Source organism: Taudactylus pleione, unplaced genomic scaffold, assembly GCF_031769625.1.
Source record: "Taudactylus pleione unplaced genomic scaffold, aTauple2 ptg000095l, whole genome shotgun sequence".
Lineage (NCBI taxonomy): Eukaryota > Metazoa > Chordata > Amphibia > Anura > Myobatrachidae > Taudactylus > Taudactylus pleione.
The window spans coordinates 34130894-34151707 of NW_028284497.1; the positions used below are offsets into that span (position 1 = coordinate 34130894).

The window sequence follows — 20814 nt, forward strand, 5'->3', positions numbered from 1 at the left end:
AGTAGTGGTCCCCCCTATGCTGTGCCCCCAGTAGTGCCCCTTACATAGTGCCCCCAGTAGCAGTCCCCCCTATGCAGTGCCCCCAGTAGTAGTCCCCCCTATGCGGTGCCCACAGTAGTGGCCCCACCTATGCAGTGCCCCTTACATATAAAAGGACACACACAAAAATACAACACTTACCTGAAACCTGTGCCCATCGTCGTCCGCCATCCTACCGGCCCGCTCTGCACAATGGGAGAGATGTCATGATGTCTCTCCCATCACCCACTGTGGGAGCCGGAATGTGGAGCTCATGAGTGTTTATTTTGGCTGCCAAAATAAACACACAGCCGCCGGGTAGTATTCATCAATATGCTAATTATGCATGATACTGTCTAAGACAATTAAAGGTATACCTCCAGACAATTAAGATGTATACTAAGATAAATCGTATAGACATGTCGCTATGGATTAAAAATGTGGAATATATGACACATGATGATGATCACATTAGAAGGAATACATTTGCCGCATAATGTTAGCTCTTAAAAGCCAATTTTAACACAAATATACACTGTTCCTTTATTCGAGAAAGAGTCATGTTAGAAAACAGTATACTTCTAGTCTATATCCCTCAAAATATTTATTGCTATATTCATAGCTGTGGAATTTTCTTTGGATGGTTTTTGGAAGCAATGCTAACCATTATATGAACTGTGCTGCTAAACACCCTTTTGTGCAGTTATATGAAATTTCTACACGTACAAATAATTCTATATTGAACTAGAAAACCACATGCCTGGGATTAGACAGAATTTGAAATCTAGTACCTGAACAAAATTTTAGTTAGCAGATATAGGCATCACACAATTGCACATATATGCTTACCTCACAAGGGAACAGCCAGCCATGTTGCCTCGCCTCCGTAATCTTAAAAATATCCGAATTGGCCAGCACACGGGCATCATGGACACGATCCGGCCAGCAAATAAAGATATCGGTGAAGCTGAAAAAAATTGATGTTATCTTGGTTAAACTAAATACATACACAGCATGCTTACTTTATAAAACTCACAGTATAAATACAATGAAACTAATACAAGAGGCTTACCAATATTTATGGTCAACGACCACATGTAGAATGATCGAATGCCAACCCTTCCTAATGTAGTAGTCCCCTGGGCTGTCAGAGGGGGCAATTATAGGTATGTGGGTCCCATCGAATGCCCCAGCACACTGTGGGTATCCACATCACAGAAAACCTTGCACTGTGTCTTCCAGTCGCTGCCCTTGTGGTAAGGATATAAACAGATGATACAGTGAGTCCAGTCACACCTGCGTCACTTGCCGAACTAGAACACAAACCTTGGAGATCTCAATGCCAAACAAGCAGGAGATTGTGCGGTATTCGGCAGGGGTAGTATACCACCACAAGACGATTCTCACACTCACAGCGATAGGTCTTCCCCATCGGGCAGTTTGCCTGGTAAGTGCTGGGGTGAGGAGTTCCGGTATGTAAGCAAAGGTGCCATGCGACATCTTAAAATGTGCCAACCACTGGTTCTCCTCAAATGCCTCCACCGTCACCCAGAAAGTTTCTCCATGGTGGCAATCTCGAGCCCACATTGTGTGAGATGATGCAGAAGTTATCCGCAATATGGACAAGACACTAGTCATTACCAAGACTCTCCTCTGGTGCAAGTAATGGAGGCACTTGGTATCCCTCTCCAACACAAAATGCTCTCTTCTCCTAAAGGTGTACTATGTAATACAGCATAGTGTCAGCAGCTGCCTGAGGCAATCACTTGCTGTGAAATACAGCAAATAAACACTGAAAACCAGGTACAATGGGCAACACTTCTACTTGGTGGGAATGATTACAGCAATGCATTTTGGGAGCACTACCTAGTCTATTTATAGTCAGCCCCCACCTTTGCATGACCTCATTTTGTGAGCCAAAAACCATCCCTTTAAATGACTTCACACTAAATGCCAGGGCAGACTCGGCTTATGTCTGAAAAGGGTTGTCCCGAGAATTTTCCGGATCTGAGGTGTAGTGTGAAACGAGTTCTCAGCAAAGACCCAGGTTGGCCCAATGTTGAAAAACCAGGTTTGGAGGCATGTATTCTCCGGGGCGTATGTCTGAAAGGGGCATAGGTCTGTTTACAATTACACATGCATACAGTGGCGTAACTAGGAGGGGTGGAGCAGGGCTTGTGCCCTGGGCACCATCGGACCGGCAGCGCCGCCAGCGGCTGTGTGTTTCTTTTAATTAGCTGTTTTAATTAGCAGCCAATGAGAGTCAGACAGATTCACTTTGATTTCTGCGCCCACTGCCAGAACCAGGCTGGAGATCACTCATGAGCTCCATCTTCCGGCTCCCGCAGTGGGTGATGGATGGGAGAGACGTCATGACATCTCTCTCATAATGCAGAGCAGGCTGGCCCGGGAGGACGGAGGAGCGGACGGTGGTAGGAGCAGGAGCCGGAGTGGGGATTCAGGTAAATGTGTTTTTTTATTTTTTATTTACGTGTGTGTCTTTGTCTGCACTACTGGGGGCACTGCATCGGGGGGGACCACTACTGGGGGGGAACTACTACTGGGGCACTGCAACGGGGCGGACCACTACTGGGGGCACCACTACTGGGGGGGGACTACTACTGGGGGCACAGCATCGGAGGACCACTATTGGGTGGAATACTACTGGGGGCACTATATAAGGGGCACTGCATAGGGGGATCACTATTGGGAGCCTGCATAAGGGGGACCACTACTGAGGGCACTGTATAAGGGGCACTACTGGGGGCCTGCATAAAGGTGGACCACTACTGGGGGCACTACATAGGTGGGACTACATAAGGGGCACTACTGGGGGCACTATTTAGGGACTTACTACTGGGGGCACAAGGGGCACTGCATAGGGGGTCCACTACTGGGGCCACTGAGTATGGAGAACCACTGAGGGCACTGTATAAGGGGCACTGCATAGGGGGGATCACTACTGGGGGCCTGCATAAGGGGGACCACTACTGGGGGTACTATATAAGGGGCATAAGAGGGACCACTACTGGGGGCATTGCATACTGGGGGTACAGTATAAGGGGCACTTTTGGGAGCCTGCATAAGGGGGACACTACTGGGGGCACTGCGTAGGGGGCACTGTGTAAGGGGCACTGCATTAAGGTGCATATGGAATAGAAATGAATGTTCCTAGAGTGACGAAAAAGGGGTGTGTCATGTTGACACATCCCATTTTTCAGTGACCACGCCCTGTGTGACCACGCCCATTTTTGGCACGCGCACATAGAGGGGGTGCTCCATTTTTCAATTTGCTCTGGGCTCCAAATACCCTAGTTACGCTACTGCATGAATAAACCCTTACCATACATTTCCTATGTTAGAATGCCCCTTCCTTAACCTATACCCTTTGCAGGCGCTAGTGGGTGCAGTGTCAGATTTGTGTAAATATGTATATGTTTATCATGTACTCTCCCGGAAGTTGCGGGAGGTTCCTGATTTTTCGGGTAACCCCCCGCACACAGGGCCGGTGCAAGGTTTCTAGGCGCCCTAGGCAAAACTTCATCGCCCCTGTTCCATCCACAATCCTCAACCTAGTCATATACATATACATCGAGGGGGCGTGACCAGCTCCACCTAAGACGCATGTCTACCTCCACCTATGGGTATCTATTACCAGGGCCGGATTAAGGTCTGTGGAGGCCCCTGGGCAACAAACTTGTGGGGGCCCCTATATACCACCATCCCCTGTAGTAATGCCCCTTATGCAGTGCCCCCAGTAGTGGTCCCCCTATGCAGTGCCCCCAGTAGTGCCCCCAGACCCAGTAGTGGTCCCCACTATGCAGTGCCCCTTATATAATGCCCCAGTAGTGGTCCCCTCTATACAGTGCCCCCAGTAGTGCCCCCAGACCCAATAGCCCCCCCCTATGCAGTGTCCCTTATATAACTCCCCAGTAGTGGTCCCCCTATACAGTGCCCTTAGTAGTGCCCCTTATATAGTGCCCCCAGACCCAGTAGTGGTCCCCCCATGCAGTGCCCCTTATATAGTGCCCCCAGTTGTCCCCCCTTATGCATTGCCCCCAGAAGTAGTCCCCCACTATACACTGCACCCAGTAGTAGCCCACCCCTATTCAGTGCCGCCAGTAGTTGTCCTATGCATTGCCCCCATGAAACGGCCCTCCTATGCAGTGCCCCTTACACACACACACACAAAAAAAACACAACTTACCTGAAACCCCGCTCCTGACGCGACCGCTGCTGTCCGCTCCGGCTCCTCTTCTCCTGCAGTATGGGAGAGACGTCAGCGTCATGACGTCACTCCCATCATCTCCCGAGGGGGGGGGGGGGGCGGAAGACGGAGCTCATAAGTGAGCTCCAGCCGGCTCCCTCCGTTGAAGCAGCAGCCAATGAGAGTCTGTCTGACTATCATCGGCTGCTGTAACAAACACACAGCTTCCGGCGGCGGCTGTGTGTTTGTCACCGCTCCCTGCGCAGTCTACACTACACTAGCGGTGGGGACACTAGCGGCGGGTGTAGCCACCGACTGCACCGCTGCTAGTGGGGGCCCCTCTGTGTGTGGGGGTCCAGGGACAACCTCCCCTGTCGCCCCCCACTTAATCCAGCCCTGTATATTGCCACTCAGGGGTAAGTCCTGCAGTGGAAGTTTAAAACTATAGTACTAAAAGCAGCATGCTGCCAGAGCAGGTTTGTGTATAAAGTTTATGTATTAGAGATAAAAAGCAGTGACAAATAAATCCTGTGTTCTAAGGGGATGTAGATTCAACTTTAATCTACATAACATTTTGGCGCTCAGAATGCTGGTGACAAAATCCCGACATTAGTCAGATTCCCGGTGCCAGCATCCTGACCGGCATCGCAATGGTAAGTAGTGGGGTTAGGGGGGGAGTTAGGGTTAGGCACTAGGGGGAAAGGGTTAGGGTTAGGTAGCAGGGGGTTAGGTTTAGGGCGATATATTGTACAAGATATTATATAATGTGTACCCATCTTAAGGAAATATTTATCCATTAAAACACTCATGAAATAGACAGGTTCTGTGGCTGACTGACTTCAAGTCTGCATTTCACCTGGTTTTAATTAGCCACAGAACCTGTGTATTTCAGGAGTGCCCTGGTTTAAAGGGATAATATGGCTAGCTGGATACAGCAGCTCACACACTGTCACTGCATTTGGGAGCTGCTGTGCAAGAAGTGGTGCCACGCTGCTGATTCCCAGGTGGCAACCAATTGCTGGGGTCAGCCCTGATTAGGTATGTAAGTGCAGCCGCCCACTGAGTCCGACACTGAGGAGAGGTTTAAATGATGGGGCCGCACTGGTGCAACAAGTGCTTCCAGGCTGCCGGGCCAGCCCGAATGCTTCTAAAGGAGCCCGGTGTGGGCACATGCAACGCAGTGACTGAGACTTTGTGCTGGGCTGGGGCTAGATGGACACCGCTACCCACAACCCGCAGTGGCCGGCAAAATTATGTTATGCGTCTTAATGACCTTGAGTCCAGGTCCCGCCCCCCAACCAACCTAAGCATGCGCAGTTCAACTTTTGAGTTTAGTTTACTTTCCGGGGTAGTAGGAGTTCCCAGCTTATAGTGGGAACACATATACACAATAATACATACCCTAACACATACAATAACACATACACACAATAACACATACATCCACTGTATACATACATTAACACATATACACAATAACATATACATACACACTGACACATATACACAATAACACATACACTGCATACATACACTGACACATATACACAATAACACATACATACACACTAACACATACACAATAACACATACATACACACTAACACACACTGACACATATACACAATAACACATACACACTAACACATACACAGTAACACATACATACACACTAACACATACACTGTTTACATACACTGACACAATAACACATACATACACACTAACATATACACTGTATACATGCACTAAAGCTAGCCACACACTAGACCAACTTACATCCAACCAGCCAACTAGTTGATTGGTTGGAATGACAATCTGGTAAGGTATGAAAGCAAATGACAATCAGCAATTTGCTCCCAAATGCCGGAAAAGGGACAAAAACTGTTGTTTGAACAAATTGTTTGGATCAAACATTTAACAAACTTGTCTGAACGACCATTTTCATCTGTTTTCTGGCATTTAGGAGCAAATTGCAGATCATTTACTCCCATACGTTACCAGATTTTCATTCCAACCAATCAACTAGTTGGCTGGTTGGACAGATAAATCTTTAGATGTGTGGCCAGCTTAACACATATACACAATAACACATACATACACACTAACACATACACTGTATACATACACTAACATATACACAGGGCCGACTTTGGGGGTGTTTGACCAGTGCGGTCGAACAGGGGCGCCACCCATAGAGGGCAGCCCCCACCCCAACATCCCAATTTCAGCGGGACAGTACTGTCCCGCTGTTCCACCCATGGGCTGAAGTGGAAGCCGAGTCTGAATGGATGCAGTGCGCATGCGCACGGCATCCATTCACAGACGGGAAAGAGCTGGGGGAAGCCCAGCCAGTGACGGAGGGCTAGGCTATACTCCCAGCCTGATGTTACTCTGACGTCCCATGCGGGCACGCCTCCAAATAACGTCATGTAGGGGGCATGACCTATGGTAATGAGGCCACACACCCAATTTAGCCGCTCGCGATAGCAGGGCTCAGCGTACAAGGCCGGCACAGGGTGTTCAGACCCCTGGAGTCGGCTCTGCATATACATACACAATAACACATACATCAACATATTTACACAGTAGGCAAACATACTTACCCTATTGATGCAGCAGCTGGTGCAGGTTGCTAATCATCAGGCCCCCCACATGATGTAATAAATGCCGCGATTCGCGGGTGATATGGGGGCGGGGCTTGCAGTATTGACTCCACCCCCACTCCTGTCGATGTCAAGGGGAATCAGTCAGGGATGGTTTCCCCTGCGTGCGCTAGAGGAGGCTGAGGATTGGGACTGGGGCTGGTAGTCGCATATGGGAAGCAGCCGAGGGACGTGTTAGCGCTGGGCTTCATCTCTCAGGAGCATAGTTCTCTTTTTTTTTTCGGACTCTGCAGTGTCCTTCAGGGCTCGGCGCTCTAGGCAGCTGCCTAATGGTAGTGCCGGCCCTGCCTGAACCCCTGGAAGAGTAGGCAGATCTCCACATCCCGCCGAGTTCCTAGTGAAGTGGCCAGGATGAGGAGACTTTACAAGGAATTTACGGGTCTATGAGGAGGGGACAGGGTTAACATGACGTGAATAGCGTCACTTAGCCCTGCCTCCTTAGTGCGAATCCGCGAATCGCAACATTTTCCAGTGAAGGGGCAGGGCCTAATGGCATCTACAGTCCGGCCCCGCCCCTTGAATCTGTCAGCAGCATCTCCTCTCCTGCCTGCTACCGGAGAGGAGTTTTGTAAAGTCCGAAAGTTTGGTTCATCTGCGTTTAGCCTCTTTTCTGGGCATTTTTAGAAAGGTTTTGCAGATTTTACGCTTCTGGTGTAAGTACAGCTTAGACCTTTATTAAAATACACTGAATTGCTTTCAGCTTGTTAGATAAACAGTATGCGAAAGACATATTAAGACCATAAAGAGATACAGTATAATAGTATGCTACTGGCCTCAGTAAGGCAAGTTAGTGTTTGACCAATTAAGTGTAGAGTTCAGCACTGTCTTTAGTAGTTATGAAACAAACATTTGTTGTGTTTTAGGAAAGTACAAATGAATAGTTCTCCTGATCAAATACAGAATTAATGACACACATGCATTTGTTCATACAACCTTCTCTGTGCCAGGGAAAGGGATTTAAGACTTTTATACCACATTTCATAACACAATGTAAGTTTGCATTCATTGGAGAATTGTCTGAGGTTTTTAATTACCTGCAGAATCCTGTAAATACCATAGCAGAAAACAAACAGTAAAATCCTGTTAATTCACTCACCATATGCCTGTACCATGCTTAAGGGATTTGTGAAATAATTCAGTGGTATATAGTATGGGAGACATTAATCAGTCTGAAGATGAGATGGACTCCTATCTGCTGATCGGCTTTCACCATCCACTCCTAAGAGGTTATGGCTTGTAAATCCCTGTGCATTCTTCCCTAACTCCCTGTGAAGCCACATGTTTTAGGAATAAGTACTAACACTCTAGTACGAATGTAGAGTAATTGTGGCAAATTAAACTGAGCATACACTATACAATTATTGGGGCGATCCGCCCGATATCAGCAGATCGCCCCGATAATTGTACTGCCGATGCAATATTTTGTCGTTCCATGTCGGCCGCATCGGACAGGTTAGATGCAGTTAGGCAGGGAACGGAGTTCTCCGGTATACAGCGCTGTTCTGTTCATAAGAACAGCGCTTGTAATAGATGGGAGTAGGGCTGTGGCTGGCATATATTTTTACATCAGTTTTAGCAGGTGCATTATGTTTTTTTTTATTTAATAAAACATTAATAACATTATTTGTTAAAGCACATTATTAGTTAAGAAATCAGTTAAAAAAATCACATTCTTTGTTAACAAATAATGTGCTTTATTAACTGACTTCTTAACTAATAATGGGAGTGATTCGCAGTCCGACGCTATTGCTATCATAGCTAGTACTGTGGTAGTAGCTGCGATAGCACTGTTATGGTAATGCAGCAGGAGATATCACGCCTCCTGCATACATTACTGTTCCGAGCTGCGTCCATGGACGCAGCTTTGGAACATCTGCGTGATCTTCTGCCGGCTTCAATGACCATGCGGTCACTCAAGGCTGCGAATGCAGTTGCTCAAAAGAGGCCAGGAAATCTCTGTGAGTCGACGGAGATCCTGGCCTCTTACTTCCCCACCAACGGCGGTGATTAGCCTCCGTTTGTGGAATCGGAGGCCGTCGCCGCCCCCTCATCCACAGACGACAGCACACTGTCAATACTGACAGTCTGATGCAGCTCTGCGTCCAAATACGCAGACTGGCACAATCAGAGATGTGCGCTAACCACCGGGTTAGCACACATCTCTGAATTAGGCCCAATGTGCATAGTTTTTAGTTCTATAACACATAATGGCCCTCATTCAGAGGCGGTCGGAGGATGCAAGCGGTCACTCCGAAACTGGGCGGCCGCTTACATCCTGACCGGCCACCTCTGTTTTGGTCGTTAGGCTGTGGGTTTACACCCACAGCTCTAATGACCGCTAGGGTGATGGTCGCGATGGTCATAGACCATCGCGACCATCGGGGCTTACGACGAGACCCTAGGGTAGGGTCTCACTTGTCGTAAGCCCCGGAGAGCTTCTGGCTCTGTCAGAGCCGGAAGCTTTCCACTGACATCACTAGTGATGTCAGTGGGGCCTCCCCCAAACGGCAGGAGTTCCCATGGGAACGCCTCCGTTTGGACTGCCACCCCCCCGGCCCGCCTTCCATACGGGGCGAGCTGTCAATCAACATTGACAGCTCTCCCCCTTTGGAAAGAGACCCGCTACAACCGACGCTGTCGGTCGTAGCGGGTCTCACTCATGCGCATGAAGGAGCCGGCTCCCTCGTGCGCATGTGCACTGGACAAACATCGAGGCGGCCGTGCGGTCGTAGGAGCTGAGTGGCTGGTACTTTATCACTCTCAAATGTATCACTTTCCAGAACTTAGTACATCTTTTGGCAGATGTATGAAGCTATGGAAAGTGATAAAGTGCAGAGTGATAAATGCCCAGCCACTCAGCTCCTGTCATATGTTTGAAAAATGACATATTGATTCCTATAAGTCGCTATTTAGCGCTGCAAGTCGCTTAAGAAAGAATTGCTTACCAGTCCAATCGTGTGGTTCCAAAGCAAAAAAGTTATTTATGTAAAAAGGGATAACACGATGTAAGATTTAACCATTAGAGTAAAAAGCAATGAAAATAGTACAGCCGATACATAAGCGTTTACACTGGTCCCAGTATACAGTCATCAATCTAGAAGCCTACCATCGCAAGAAGATGTGTGTACACTGAGGTCAGCCCACAGCTTATATACCTTACAGGTTTCTGAGTTAACAAAGGGACAAATTGACAGGTTCTCATTGGTTCTTGCTTCTGGTCATTGGTCAGTTCATACGGTTTCATCAGGGGTATGGCTCAGTCCTCAACGGTCACATTGTATAGCTTCCCGCCAAACAACTGGTTAAAACTGGCTACAACACTGCATACTAGTAATAACATTCTATTCAATAACTCCCTATCATCCATAACTAGCGGACGCATGATGCGACTTCTTTGCCGATAGAAACGGATGTCTGCAAATAAACAGGGATTTAGTATGATACCAAACATGACATGTCCACTGTATTCTGAACCTTAGATCTCGTTTAAGTACATATTACATCATAGTTATTGGCTAAAAATACCTTTAAAAATTCTGGTTATTAACTATAATGTGTGGGAACCATTTTATATGTTTATGTGCATCTGTGTATTGAAATAGCAAATATGTGTCCGTATGTATGTGATACGCATATGAGCGTCTATGTTTACGTATGTGAATATACATACGAACCTCTATGTGTGTATATATATATATATATATATATGTGTGTGTGTGCGTTATGTGCGTCAGTGTATGTCTATTGTGGATTCGCATTTGTGTGCATTGGATTTCACCGACGCAAAGTAGCATCCTAGTAATAATAATTGTAAAGCGATCATATCCAATTATTTGACTTTGACAGACAGTTGGGAGCTGATTGGTTGGTCGTTTATCACTGTCCACTTTATCACTTCCCAGTGCTTCATACTTCTGCCCCCTTGTCTTTTAACATGTAATTACCAAAAGCGTATATGATAAGGCCAAGTGCTGATATAATCATAGCTTGGAAAATACATGCACATGTTGGTAGCTCTGGTTTGAACCATTAATTTACTTAGATGAGTCTGACATGCTCATGACATGGTCACTTTGTTATCTTAACTAAACAAATAAAAAATAAAATGAGGGATTTAATTTGTTTCCTGTATTAGTATAATATTAACGTTAATGAGCTTTTATTATTATGCTCCTGTCAGGAGAGCTTTAAGAAACTTTAGCTAACCCTGTTTTGCATTAAAAAAATATGGCTAGACTGCACTTGCACTACAGACCTGTAATAGTGATGCATACAGTCACATTGCACTGTTCCATGCTATCTATCATCTATAACTAGAGTGGCAGTGATACTGGGTGTGGCCAAATCTGGGAGACTTGGCCATGCTCACTTTAAAATAGATAAAAATAAATGATAAATATTACGTGCTCCGCCATGATTCGTGGTATTTTCCTTTGCACACCCTTCCAAATCTGTTCATACATTTTAATTTAACCCCATACCCCCTGCAGCGCAGGATCGTTTAGTCAAGGTGCAGAATTGCATCTTTCAGCTGTATTGAGTCCTAACTTAATGGGGCCCTTAGTTTAATATATTTAGGAGCTGGCTATGAATGTATTTGCGTCTAAATTTGCAGATGTAAAATGCTTTGACTAAAAAGACAATGTACGTGTATATGCAGTTACAAAAGTCGCAAGAGTGGGCACAAGTCTTCACCAGTAGAATATGCTTCAGGTTTACTTCCAGCACAAACATGTTTGTGGTACAATCGTCAACAGACCCTGATTTGATTTTTAGGCTTGTTTCTACAGTTTGATATTTGTAGTTCATATTTAAGGTTAATATTAGTTGTTTGAAATATTCTTATTTTTAAATATATTTCTACATCAGGGTCCATAGGGTATCCACAGGATACCTTGGGGTATAGGCGATGACGTCAGGCATCGGGCACCATAGAGTTAAAGTTTTCAGCCTCCCAGGATGCACTAGGGTCCCCCTCCTATACCCCGCCCCCGAGCCAAGGCATCTCAGTTTTTCGTTGGTGCCCGGCTCGGAGTCGGATGCACCTGTTTAGAGGGGGGCTAAGGTTAGCCCCTGAAGTTTCTTCGCAAACAGCTGTGGCTGCTCATCTGGAAGTACATGCGGCTGCAGGGAGTCCGCATGTTGCCGTATCTAGATGACCTTCTATTGGTAGCAGGATCTCCAGAGCTCCTTCTACGCCACTTGGACCTGACGATTGCGGTACTGCAACTGCATGGCTGGTTAATAAACTGGCAGAAGTCCACCCTGATCCCATCTCAGAGGATTCTACACCTCGGAGCCTTATTGGACTGCAAAGGATCTTTGTGACGGGTGAAAAGATCTCTGCCTTACAGTCGAGGGTGCGCAGTTGTCTGCAGAGTCGCCGTGTGTCTCTGCACTCGGCGATGAGGTTACTGGGCTCCATGGTGTCAGTATTCGACATGGTGGAATATGCCCAGTTTCACTCCAGACCTCTGCAGCAATTGATCCTGTCCAAATGGAATGGACTGCCTCAGAGTCTAAAGTCCCAGATGATGGTGCTCACTCCAGAGGTTCGCCTGTCCCTAGCCTGGTGGTTGCAGATGACCCATCTCAACAAGGGTCGTCCATTCTGGGTGGCGAATTGGGTCCTGTTGACAACGGACGCCAGCCTTCGGGGCTGGGGAGCAGTCACGGGTCCACACTTGTTCCAGGGCAGATGGACTCAGGCGGAAACAGAGCTTCCAATAAACATCTTGGAGCTCCGCGCAGTTTTCAATACTCTCCAGCAGGCACATCGGGTTCTCCAAGGTCACCCCGTGCAGGTCCAGGGGAACAACGCCACCACCGTGGCCTACATAAATCGGCAAGGAGGAACCCAAAGTCGGGCGGCACTCGTAGAGGTGTCCCGAATCCTGGTTTGGGCAGAGCGCAATCTCCCGGCCATATCAGCAGTATTCATCCCGGGAGTCCTAAACTGGGAGGCGGACTTTCTCAGTCGCCAGGAAGTTCATCTGGGGGAATGGTCTCTGCACCAGGACGTCTTTCAACTTCTGGTGGACAGGTGGGGTCTTCCAGAGATCGACCTCATGGCGTCACGGCACAACAACAAGTTGCCGGTGTACGGGTCTCGCACAAGAGACGAAAAGGCGTCTCTGGTGGATGCTCTGTCCGTCCAGTGGACGTTCCGGTTTGCTTATCTATTTCCTCCGTTTTCCCTTCTTCCACGGGTAATCCGGAAATTCAAACAGGAAGGAGGGACGCTCCTGTTGATAGCTCCCGCGTGGCCCAGGCGGGAGTGGTTCTCAGACCTCCAGGGGCTGTCCGTGGACATTCCTCTGCGGTCGCCGTTACGACTGGACCTACTGTCACAGGGTCCTTGTCTTCACCCGGACCTGACTCGGCTGTCTTTGACGGCATGGCTGTTGAGACGGCCATGTTAAGGTCCAGGAGGTTTTCCAGCTCTGTAGTGCAAACTATGCTCAGAAACCATCTTCTGCAAGGATATACCATCATGTGTGGCATACGTTCTTCCAGTGGTGTCGACCGAGAGGTTATGCCCCTCGGGAGTTCCATCTGTCTAGAGTGTTATCTTTCCTACAGGCGGGATGGGACCATGGGCTTTGTCTTGTGTCTCTGAAGGTGCAAGTGTCTGCCCTGTCAGTCTGGTTCCATCGTAGGATTGCTGCAATCCCTGATGTGCACACCTTTATGCAAGGTGTTCTTCGAATTCAGCCACCTTTTTTTCCACCGGTGGCACCTTGGGATTTAGCTGTGGTCCTGAGGGCTCTCCAGGGACTGCCGTTTGAACCACTGGGCTCAGTGGACCTTAAATGGCTGACAGCTAAAACAATTTTCCTTCTGGCCATTGCTTCGGCCAGACGTGTTTCTGACTTAGGGGCTCTCTCCTGTAGACCCCCTTTACTGATTTTTCATAGGAACAGGGCGGTGCTGCGCACTCGTCCTGGATTCCTTCCTAATATTGTTTCAAGTTTCCACATCAACGAGGAAATCGTTGTGCCGGCTTTCTACTCACCTGACCTGTCAGTGGGTGAGGCCACTTTGGATGTTGTGCGGGCCTTAAGGATTTATGTTGACCGCACTTCTTCGTTTAGGAAGTTGGACGCCTTGTTTGTCCTCAATGGCTTCCGTAAAAAGGGTTGGCCTGCTTCAAAGCAGACTTTGGCAGGTTGGATTCGTATGGCAATTTTTGAAGCTTATCTTCATGAAGGCCTTCCGGTTCCATCCTCTGTGAGGGCTCATTCCACTAGGTCTGTGGGTCCTTCGTGGGCAGCTCAACGTGGTGCCTCTGCAGTCCAGATCTGCAAGGCTGCCACGTGGTCCTCGGTCCATACCTTTGTGAGGTATTATGCGTTTGACACCTTTGCCTCTCAGGATGCTTCCTTCGGGCGGCGGATTCTCCTTTCTGCACAGGAGCGTCCCCACCCTTAAAGGATACTGCTTTGGGACATCCCCAAGGTATCCTGTGGATACCATATGGACCCTGATGTAGAAAATATGAGATATGGTAAGAACTTACCTTTGTTATCTCTATTTCTACGAAGTCCATAGGGTTCCACAGGACTCCCGCCCTGTCGCACCTGTGCTGCAGATGGGCTTTGCTCTGGTCACCGGTTTTTCCATCTCCCTCTGGTGAGAACGTGATTCTTGTGTGTGTCCAGATCTTTTTTCTCTCTCTTCCTTATCGTCCTCCGGCCTATGGCTTGGTACGTAACTGAGATGCCTTGGCTCGGGGGCGGGGTATAGGAGGGGGACCCTAGTGCATCCTGGGAGGCTGAAAACTTTAACTGTATGGTGCCCGATGCCTGACGTCATCACCTATACCCCAAGGTATCCTGTGGAACCCTATGGACTTCGTAGAAATAGAGATAACAAAGGTAAGTTCTTACCATATCTCATATTTTTTATGATAAAAAAAAGTATATAAATATTTCTGAATGACTTATGGTGTTTGAAGTTCAAATTGTTCGCATACGAGGTTTGCATTAAAAAAAACTGTTAAACTGTATTCATTTAAGCCATAGCATGTTGAGTCAGCGAGCGCACCAGCTTTAAAACCCTATTAAGGGGCATGAATTCTATACAGTATATGTTGACATGACAATTCAGCTACATGTGCTCATATGAGTTTCTGGGAGATATGGAAATGTTTTTTATATATATATATATATATATATATATATATATATATATCATGTATGTATAATTCCATACTTCAAGCTTAATACACTGGAATTGGAAAGTACAAATGCTGAAAGTTTTTAAGCTTAAGGAAGTCTGTTGAATTTGTTGGGAGAGCTTACACTATATTCATAATTTTTGTATCAAATCTGGGCGTCTCCCAGAAATTCCAGAATAATAGGCAAGCATGATTATAATTACTGTAATAGAATAGGGTCTAACTCTACACAGCGCTGTAGATGTCGATTGCTGCTATCAATAAATGTATTCTCAAAAAAAATAGAGAACAAGGGAAAATATAAAAAGCAATATTGATATACAGTACAGCGCACACCGGTGTTACAATGTGTTAAAAGTCCATCAAAGATAACTAATGATATAGAGACATGAGAGCTTCGGATTCACTAATAATGTTCCAATTCATAGAGGTGCCTTCTAATTTCTTCCACATTGGCTTGGGAACTATTTGTTGTATTCTTTGACCTGAAGGCTTTGGTGCACATTTCCAATATCATTAAGAGTGAAACACAGGTAATTTACTATCAGCGTGTTTACATTATTACCCTATTAAGGTTTTATATCTCTCCCATGTTCTGAGTAATATATGTTAGAAGAGAATAAGGAAGTACAAAAGAAGAAAAAGTGTATCAATGTTTCTAGATCATTAGTTATCTTTCATTGACTTTTAACATAATAAGTGCGCGCTGTATATCAATATGCTATTTATATAAGTATCATTATATTATCTGTCCTACTTAAGAGCAGCTGTAGCCATTTATGGAATATATTTCATGAAAAGCTGCATGAGAAATGGAAGCAGTTTACCTTTCTGCAATGTTGAGTGGCTAATGACCCAATGATGCTCCTATAACTAATATGCACATTTTCTCTTCCAGAAAGAGACCAAAGGCCAATTTCTCCTTGATCATATCTGCAATCACTACAGCCTGATGGAAAAGGATTACTTCGGAATCCGCTTTGTTGACCCCGATAAGCAGCGAGTATGTATATTAATTTACATTGTTTTTACATGGAGATAAAGTAAACTCCCTAAGACATTTCTCCAAGCCCCTCAACACATGCTAGAGTTAACAGAGGCCAGTTCCCTTTTCCAATGTTTTGAACAGAGTGGAGATCACGACTGTTCCAGTTGAACTCTCTGTGCCTCATTTGGGGGCATATTTATTAAGCACTTTTTGCAGAAAACTGCAGTTTCCACATTGATTAAGTGTCCCACGTATGTTTTAGGAGAGTACCAAATCTGATATCTCTGATATCTGCTGCAGTCTCTATATTTTCAATCACTATAGTCATCCCCTTCGGTTTTTATGGGGACTGTGATATTGGCAAATTTATCAAGCCCTTAAAAGCTTTTCAGAGCTTGGCTTTCGGTAGCTAATGCCTTCTTTAGATGGCATTAGCTATTGTTTCCTCTAGGCTACAAGATCGCATTTGTTTTCGGAGAGAGATCTGAAGGCTCCCTTTTGTTTAATGACCACTTGGACATGTGTGGCTAGATGGCCATGTGCGTGCACGCAAGGCCGCAGCTAGTGGGGGGCTAAGTGGCATGTAATCTGGGTGCCGGACTTGAGGGGGTGCCGGGGAGAGGCTGCCGGGAGGATAGGTTGCTGCTCTTGTGGGTTTGGAGCCGCATCCCAGCCTTGAGAGGCACAGAGACACCATCAGTCTAATGTGGTGCCAGTCGCAAGCCAATCAGTGCTCGCGGACCGACAGCCAATCAGCAGAGGCTGCCGGTCCGTGAGCTACAAATGGTTTGCGAGTAGCTCCACATTACAATGATGGCAGTACTGACAGTTCCCCAGCGTGTGGCAGCCCCGTCCCGTGCCACCCCGAGCTCACCCACCGCATGGCCCTGGCAGGTAAGCGAAGGGAGATGAGGCCTTAGTGTGGTTTAATGTAAAAGAGGCCTTACTGAGGCTTAATGAATAAGGGGCATTACTGTGGCTTAATGGATAAGGGGCATTACTGTGGCATAATGTGTTGTAAGGGGCATTACTGTGACAGAATGTGTTGTAAGGGGCATTACTGTGTTGCATAATTTGTTGTAAGGGATATTACGGTGGCATGTGTTATAAGGGACATTATTGTGTAGCATAATGTGTTGTAGGGGGCATTACTGTGGCATAATGTGTTATAAGGGCAATTAGTGTGTGGCATAATGTATTATAAGGGGCATTACTGTGTTACAAAACCACACACCCTTTTCGTCCTCGATGTTATATTTTTTTTGGTGGAGGCACCAAATTATGGCCTTGCCCCGGGTGACAAAAATCCTAGTTTCGGCCCTGGTGCAAGTATCTGCAACAGCTTCAAACCCATGAGTAAAGTGTTCACGTGTCCCTTTAAGAAAATATTGATAAACTAGCCAATGTACCCGGCATTAAGTTTTATTATGTGATGTCATCCAAATCCATCCAGTGGAAGGCCCAGAACAGGCTCCCCCGGTCAAGGTTCTGCCCAGTGTACACCAACAGGAGGTCAGACCAGGACCCTATCCTCCCTAAAACCTGTCCAGGATCCAACTGGACCACCTCACGTTGGTTCATCCCAATCAGTGCAGGGGTGTCCGAATGCATAACTGGACAGACAAACAAACAGACCAATGCATTTTATATATAAGATAGCCCTGATAAATTTGTTATTGCTGCAATTTGCAGCAATAAAAATAAATTATACTCATTGAGGATGCAAGAAATAATAATCATGCCCCTTAAGTAAAGCTGACTATCTTTGATAACTAAGACATCTTGCCAACTGAAATGTTGAACAAAACCAGTAACAAAATGCCAAAGGCAGTGGTGTGATGTCATGGCAGAGGAATATGTTGCTTGCTCAGCCTCCCACGGCCGCCTCTGTACTCAGTAAAGCCTAGCTGCGATATCATCTGAGTATGTTCAAGCCTTGGGTATGCACAATGAGGCCCCTGGACCTTTGAATGATAAGAAGGGACCCAAGAGGATGATGTACAATTACCTGGCCCTTCTCCTAAATTTTGATATGGCATTAGCTCTTATAGTGTCCTATTTATTAATCAATTCTGCCCTTACAACATGCAAAATTGCTGTTTACGCATATCTGAGATATCTCCTGCTTTATGTCCGCCGGCTCCTGCAGCAGCCATCCCCATAGTTTTCTAAGGGCCTGGTTTTTAAAAGATCTGCAAAGCAAAGTTTGAGGATCTTGTCTGAGCGGGCTTACTTCATCTTCAGTTAGCCCTCTCCGCTGGGCTGCAGTACATCCTGAAGTGCATTGCGGTTTTTGCTGAATTGAGCATGCACAGCTGGAAAGCCGTACATGTGCAGAAGCCACAAGGGGGTCTGTAGGGAAAACTTTTTCCTGATAGCTGGGACAGGCTTTTTTCGGAGCCCATGTCCCAGCGGTCAAAATTGGTACACTTTAGCGAAAAAAGAAACCTTATTGCCGCAAGTTTTGGTGATAGCGATTCATAATTTTCGGGGCAGACCATATATTTCAATAAATATGTCCCTTTTAGCTGCTTAAATTAGCCTTATATCTTTTGTATTTTTACATATTCACAAATCAGGGCTTCCCTGTAGAATATAAGAAGTAAACTTTCCAGTCACTTCATTAACTTCCATTCACAGAGAAGGACAAAATAAAGTAGAAAATTGTACATTAAACATATTACAGGAAGAGCAAAACGTAAATGCAGGATCACATAACATACCTAAAGGATCCATTTATGGTTAATAATAATAGAACCATAAAGTAGCAATTCATAATTTCCATGTTCTCTGAAAATAAGGTATCTAGGGCCACATTTATAAACAAACGAAAATACCAGCGGCAATTTTCGTTTAGAATCACTGTGATACAAACGAAAATGGCACTAATATTTATTAATACTTACCCCTTCGGTGAGGTCCCGTGTAGTCCTCGGCGAGCCTAACGCTGCCAGCAACGGGGCTCCAGTGTTATGCGCATGCGTGGCGGTCCGTCTGCGCATGTGCATGATGCGGGGACCCGGCAGTGCTTGGAAGGCTTCGCCGAAGCTGGAAAGGCACCGCCAGGTCTCCATTGCCGGCAATGGGGACTGCATCGCTCTCGCCATCTAAAAGATGGCGAGAGCGATGCTGTGAAAACAGCGGTGATCTTAGATTACGGCTGTTTATTAAATGCAGATGGGTGGCATAACCTCTTTAGCGAGCGCTAAAGGGGTTATGTTTCGTTAGTAAATGGAGCCCCTAGTGTTCTAATTGCTGTGAATGACAGTCACATTTTGGATATAAGTACAAAGGCCTGATTTATGGCAAATGTATTGCTATAAAACATCCTTTATGTTTTCTCTTTCCTCTAATTAAACACTGAAACCATGTAATTCTAGCATTTAAATGGACCCATGGAGGGATATTTAAAGAAGTTAGAGAATGTTACAAAAACAGCTTAACATCTTTTTTTTTTCTGCATGGCAAACCACAGACCTATAGCTCCCCTCCTTTTATAGAAATTAGGATGAAAAGAACGTTATGCTTTTTTCTAAAGACAATTTACATCTTTTATATGACAATAATTTTACATGTAAGATTGGGCAGATCAAGATATGCTCATTGCTGTGTACCTTATATATTTTGGCAGAACCATTTCTAGAACCATGTCTCCATTTATGCTGAGCTCTGAGGAAACCTGGGTAGCAGTTACAGATGGCAAAGGCTGGATGCTTACATGGAAATGGCACATTTCTATATATTTCGTCAATCAATGTTATTGGTAGTAGATGATCACTGGCTGCACCTATTCTCGTTTTATCACTTACAATGAGTGATAAAACTCATTGCGTATGATAAATGGTGCTCCAGCCAATCAGGCTGTTTGAAAAATGACAGTTGGGAGCTGATTGGCTGGAGCACCATTTATCATACGCAACAAGTTTTATCACTCGTTGTAAGTGATAAAACTCGTTGTTAAATGTGGCCCTGGGGGGGGATGTACTAAGCTCTTAAAAGTGATAAAGTGCAGAGTGATAAATGACCAGCCACTCAGCTCCCAACTGTCATGTTACAGGCTGTGTTTGAAAAATGACATTTGGGAGCTGACTGACTGGTGGTTTATCACTCTCCAGTGTAATTACTTTCCAGAGCTTAGTACATCAGTCCTGCCTGCTTCTTGCTGGTATGGCAACAGGCCTCCTTGGCTGCCACATCCCCACATGGGCTGTATCCTCTGGGCAGCAGATAACGTGTTTAGGTGGATCTCACCATCCCAGCACATATTCAGTGCCTCACCAATGCCACCTACTGTAGCTATATCCTATCACAATATATATATAATCTGTTTTTGTTAGATTGGTCAATAATCACTGTCCTCTACTTTTTCTTTTCAGCATTGGCTTGATCCCAACAAACCCATTTCCAAGCAAATGAAATGTAAGTGTTCTTATCCTAATGGGCTGTTACAACATACTATGTACAATATCAATTCCCATCGCTTTGACCGGCCTGTTGCATTAATGCCGTGGTCAAAACCTCTAAAGATACAGTCAATTACAGGGCACAAACAGTGTGAGGAGTTGTTCACTAATTTATTATATAGTTTTGATATTTTTGGATTACTGTATATATAATTTATAATGATTAGTTTATTCATTATAAGTTTACAGTTAATTAAGGTATTTATTAACCTAAAAGTAGACCAGTATCATATCTTTATTTAAAATACAACATCCTCTGTGGCTTATTGAATCGGAACAGCCTCTTATTATGA

General features: G+C 45.7%; 1 protein-coding gene across 1 annotated transcript in view; it reads left to right on the forward strand.

Annotated features, from left to right (window-relative positions):
- FRMD3 (FERM domain containing 3) overlaps nt 1-20814 on the forward strand; it is a 247169-nt gene that overhangs the window by 98979 nt on the left and 127376 nt on the right. Inside the window, exons 2-3 of the mRNA XM_088470113.1 lie at nt 15969-16073; nt 20435-20477. Of these exons, the coding sequence (XP_088326239.1) occupies nt 15969-16073; nt 20435-20477 (148 nt within the window). The remainder of the gene's footprint in view (nt 1-15968; nt 16074-20434; nt 20478-20814) is intronic.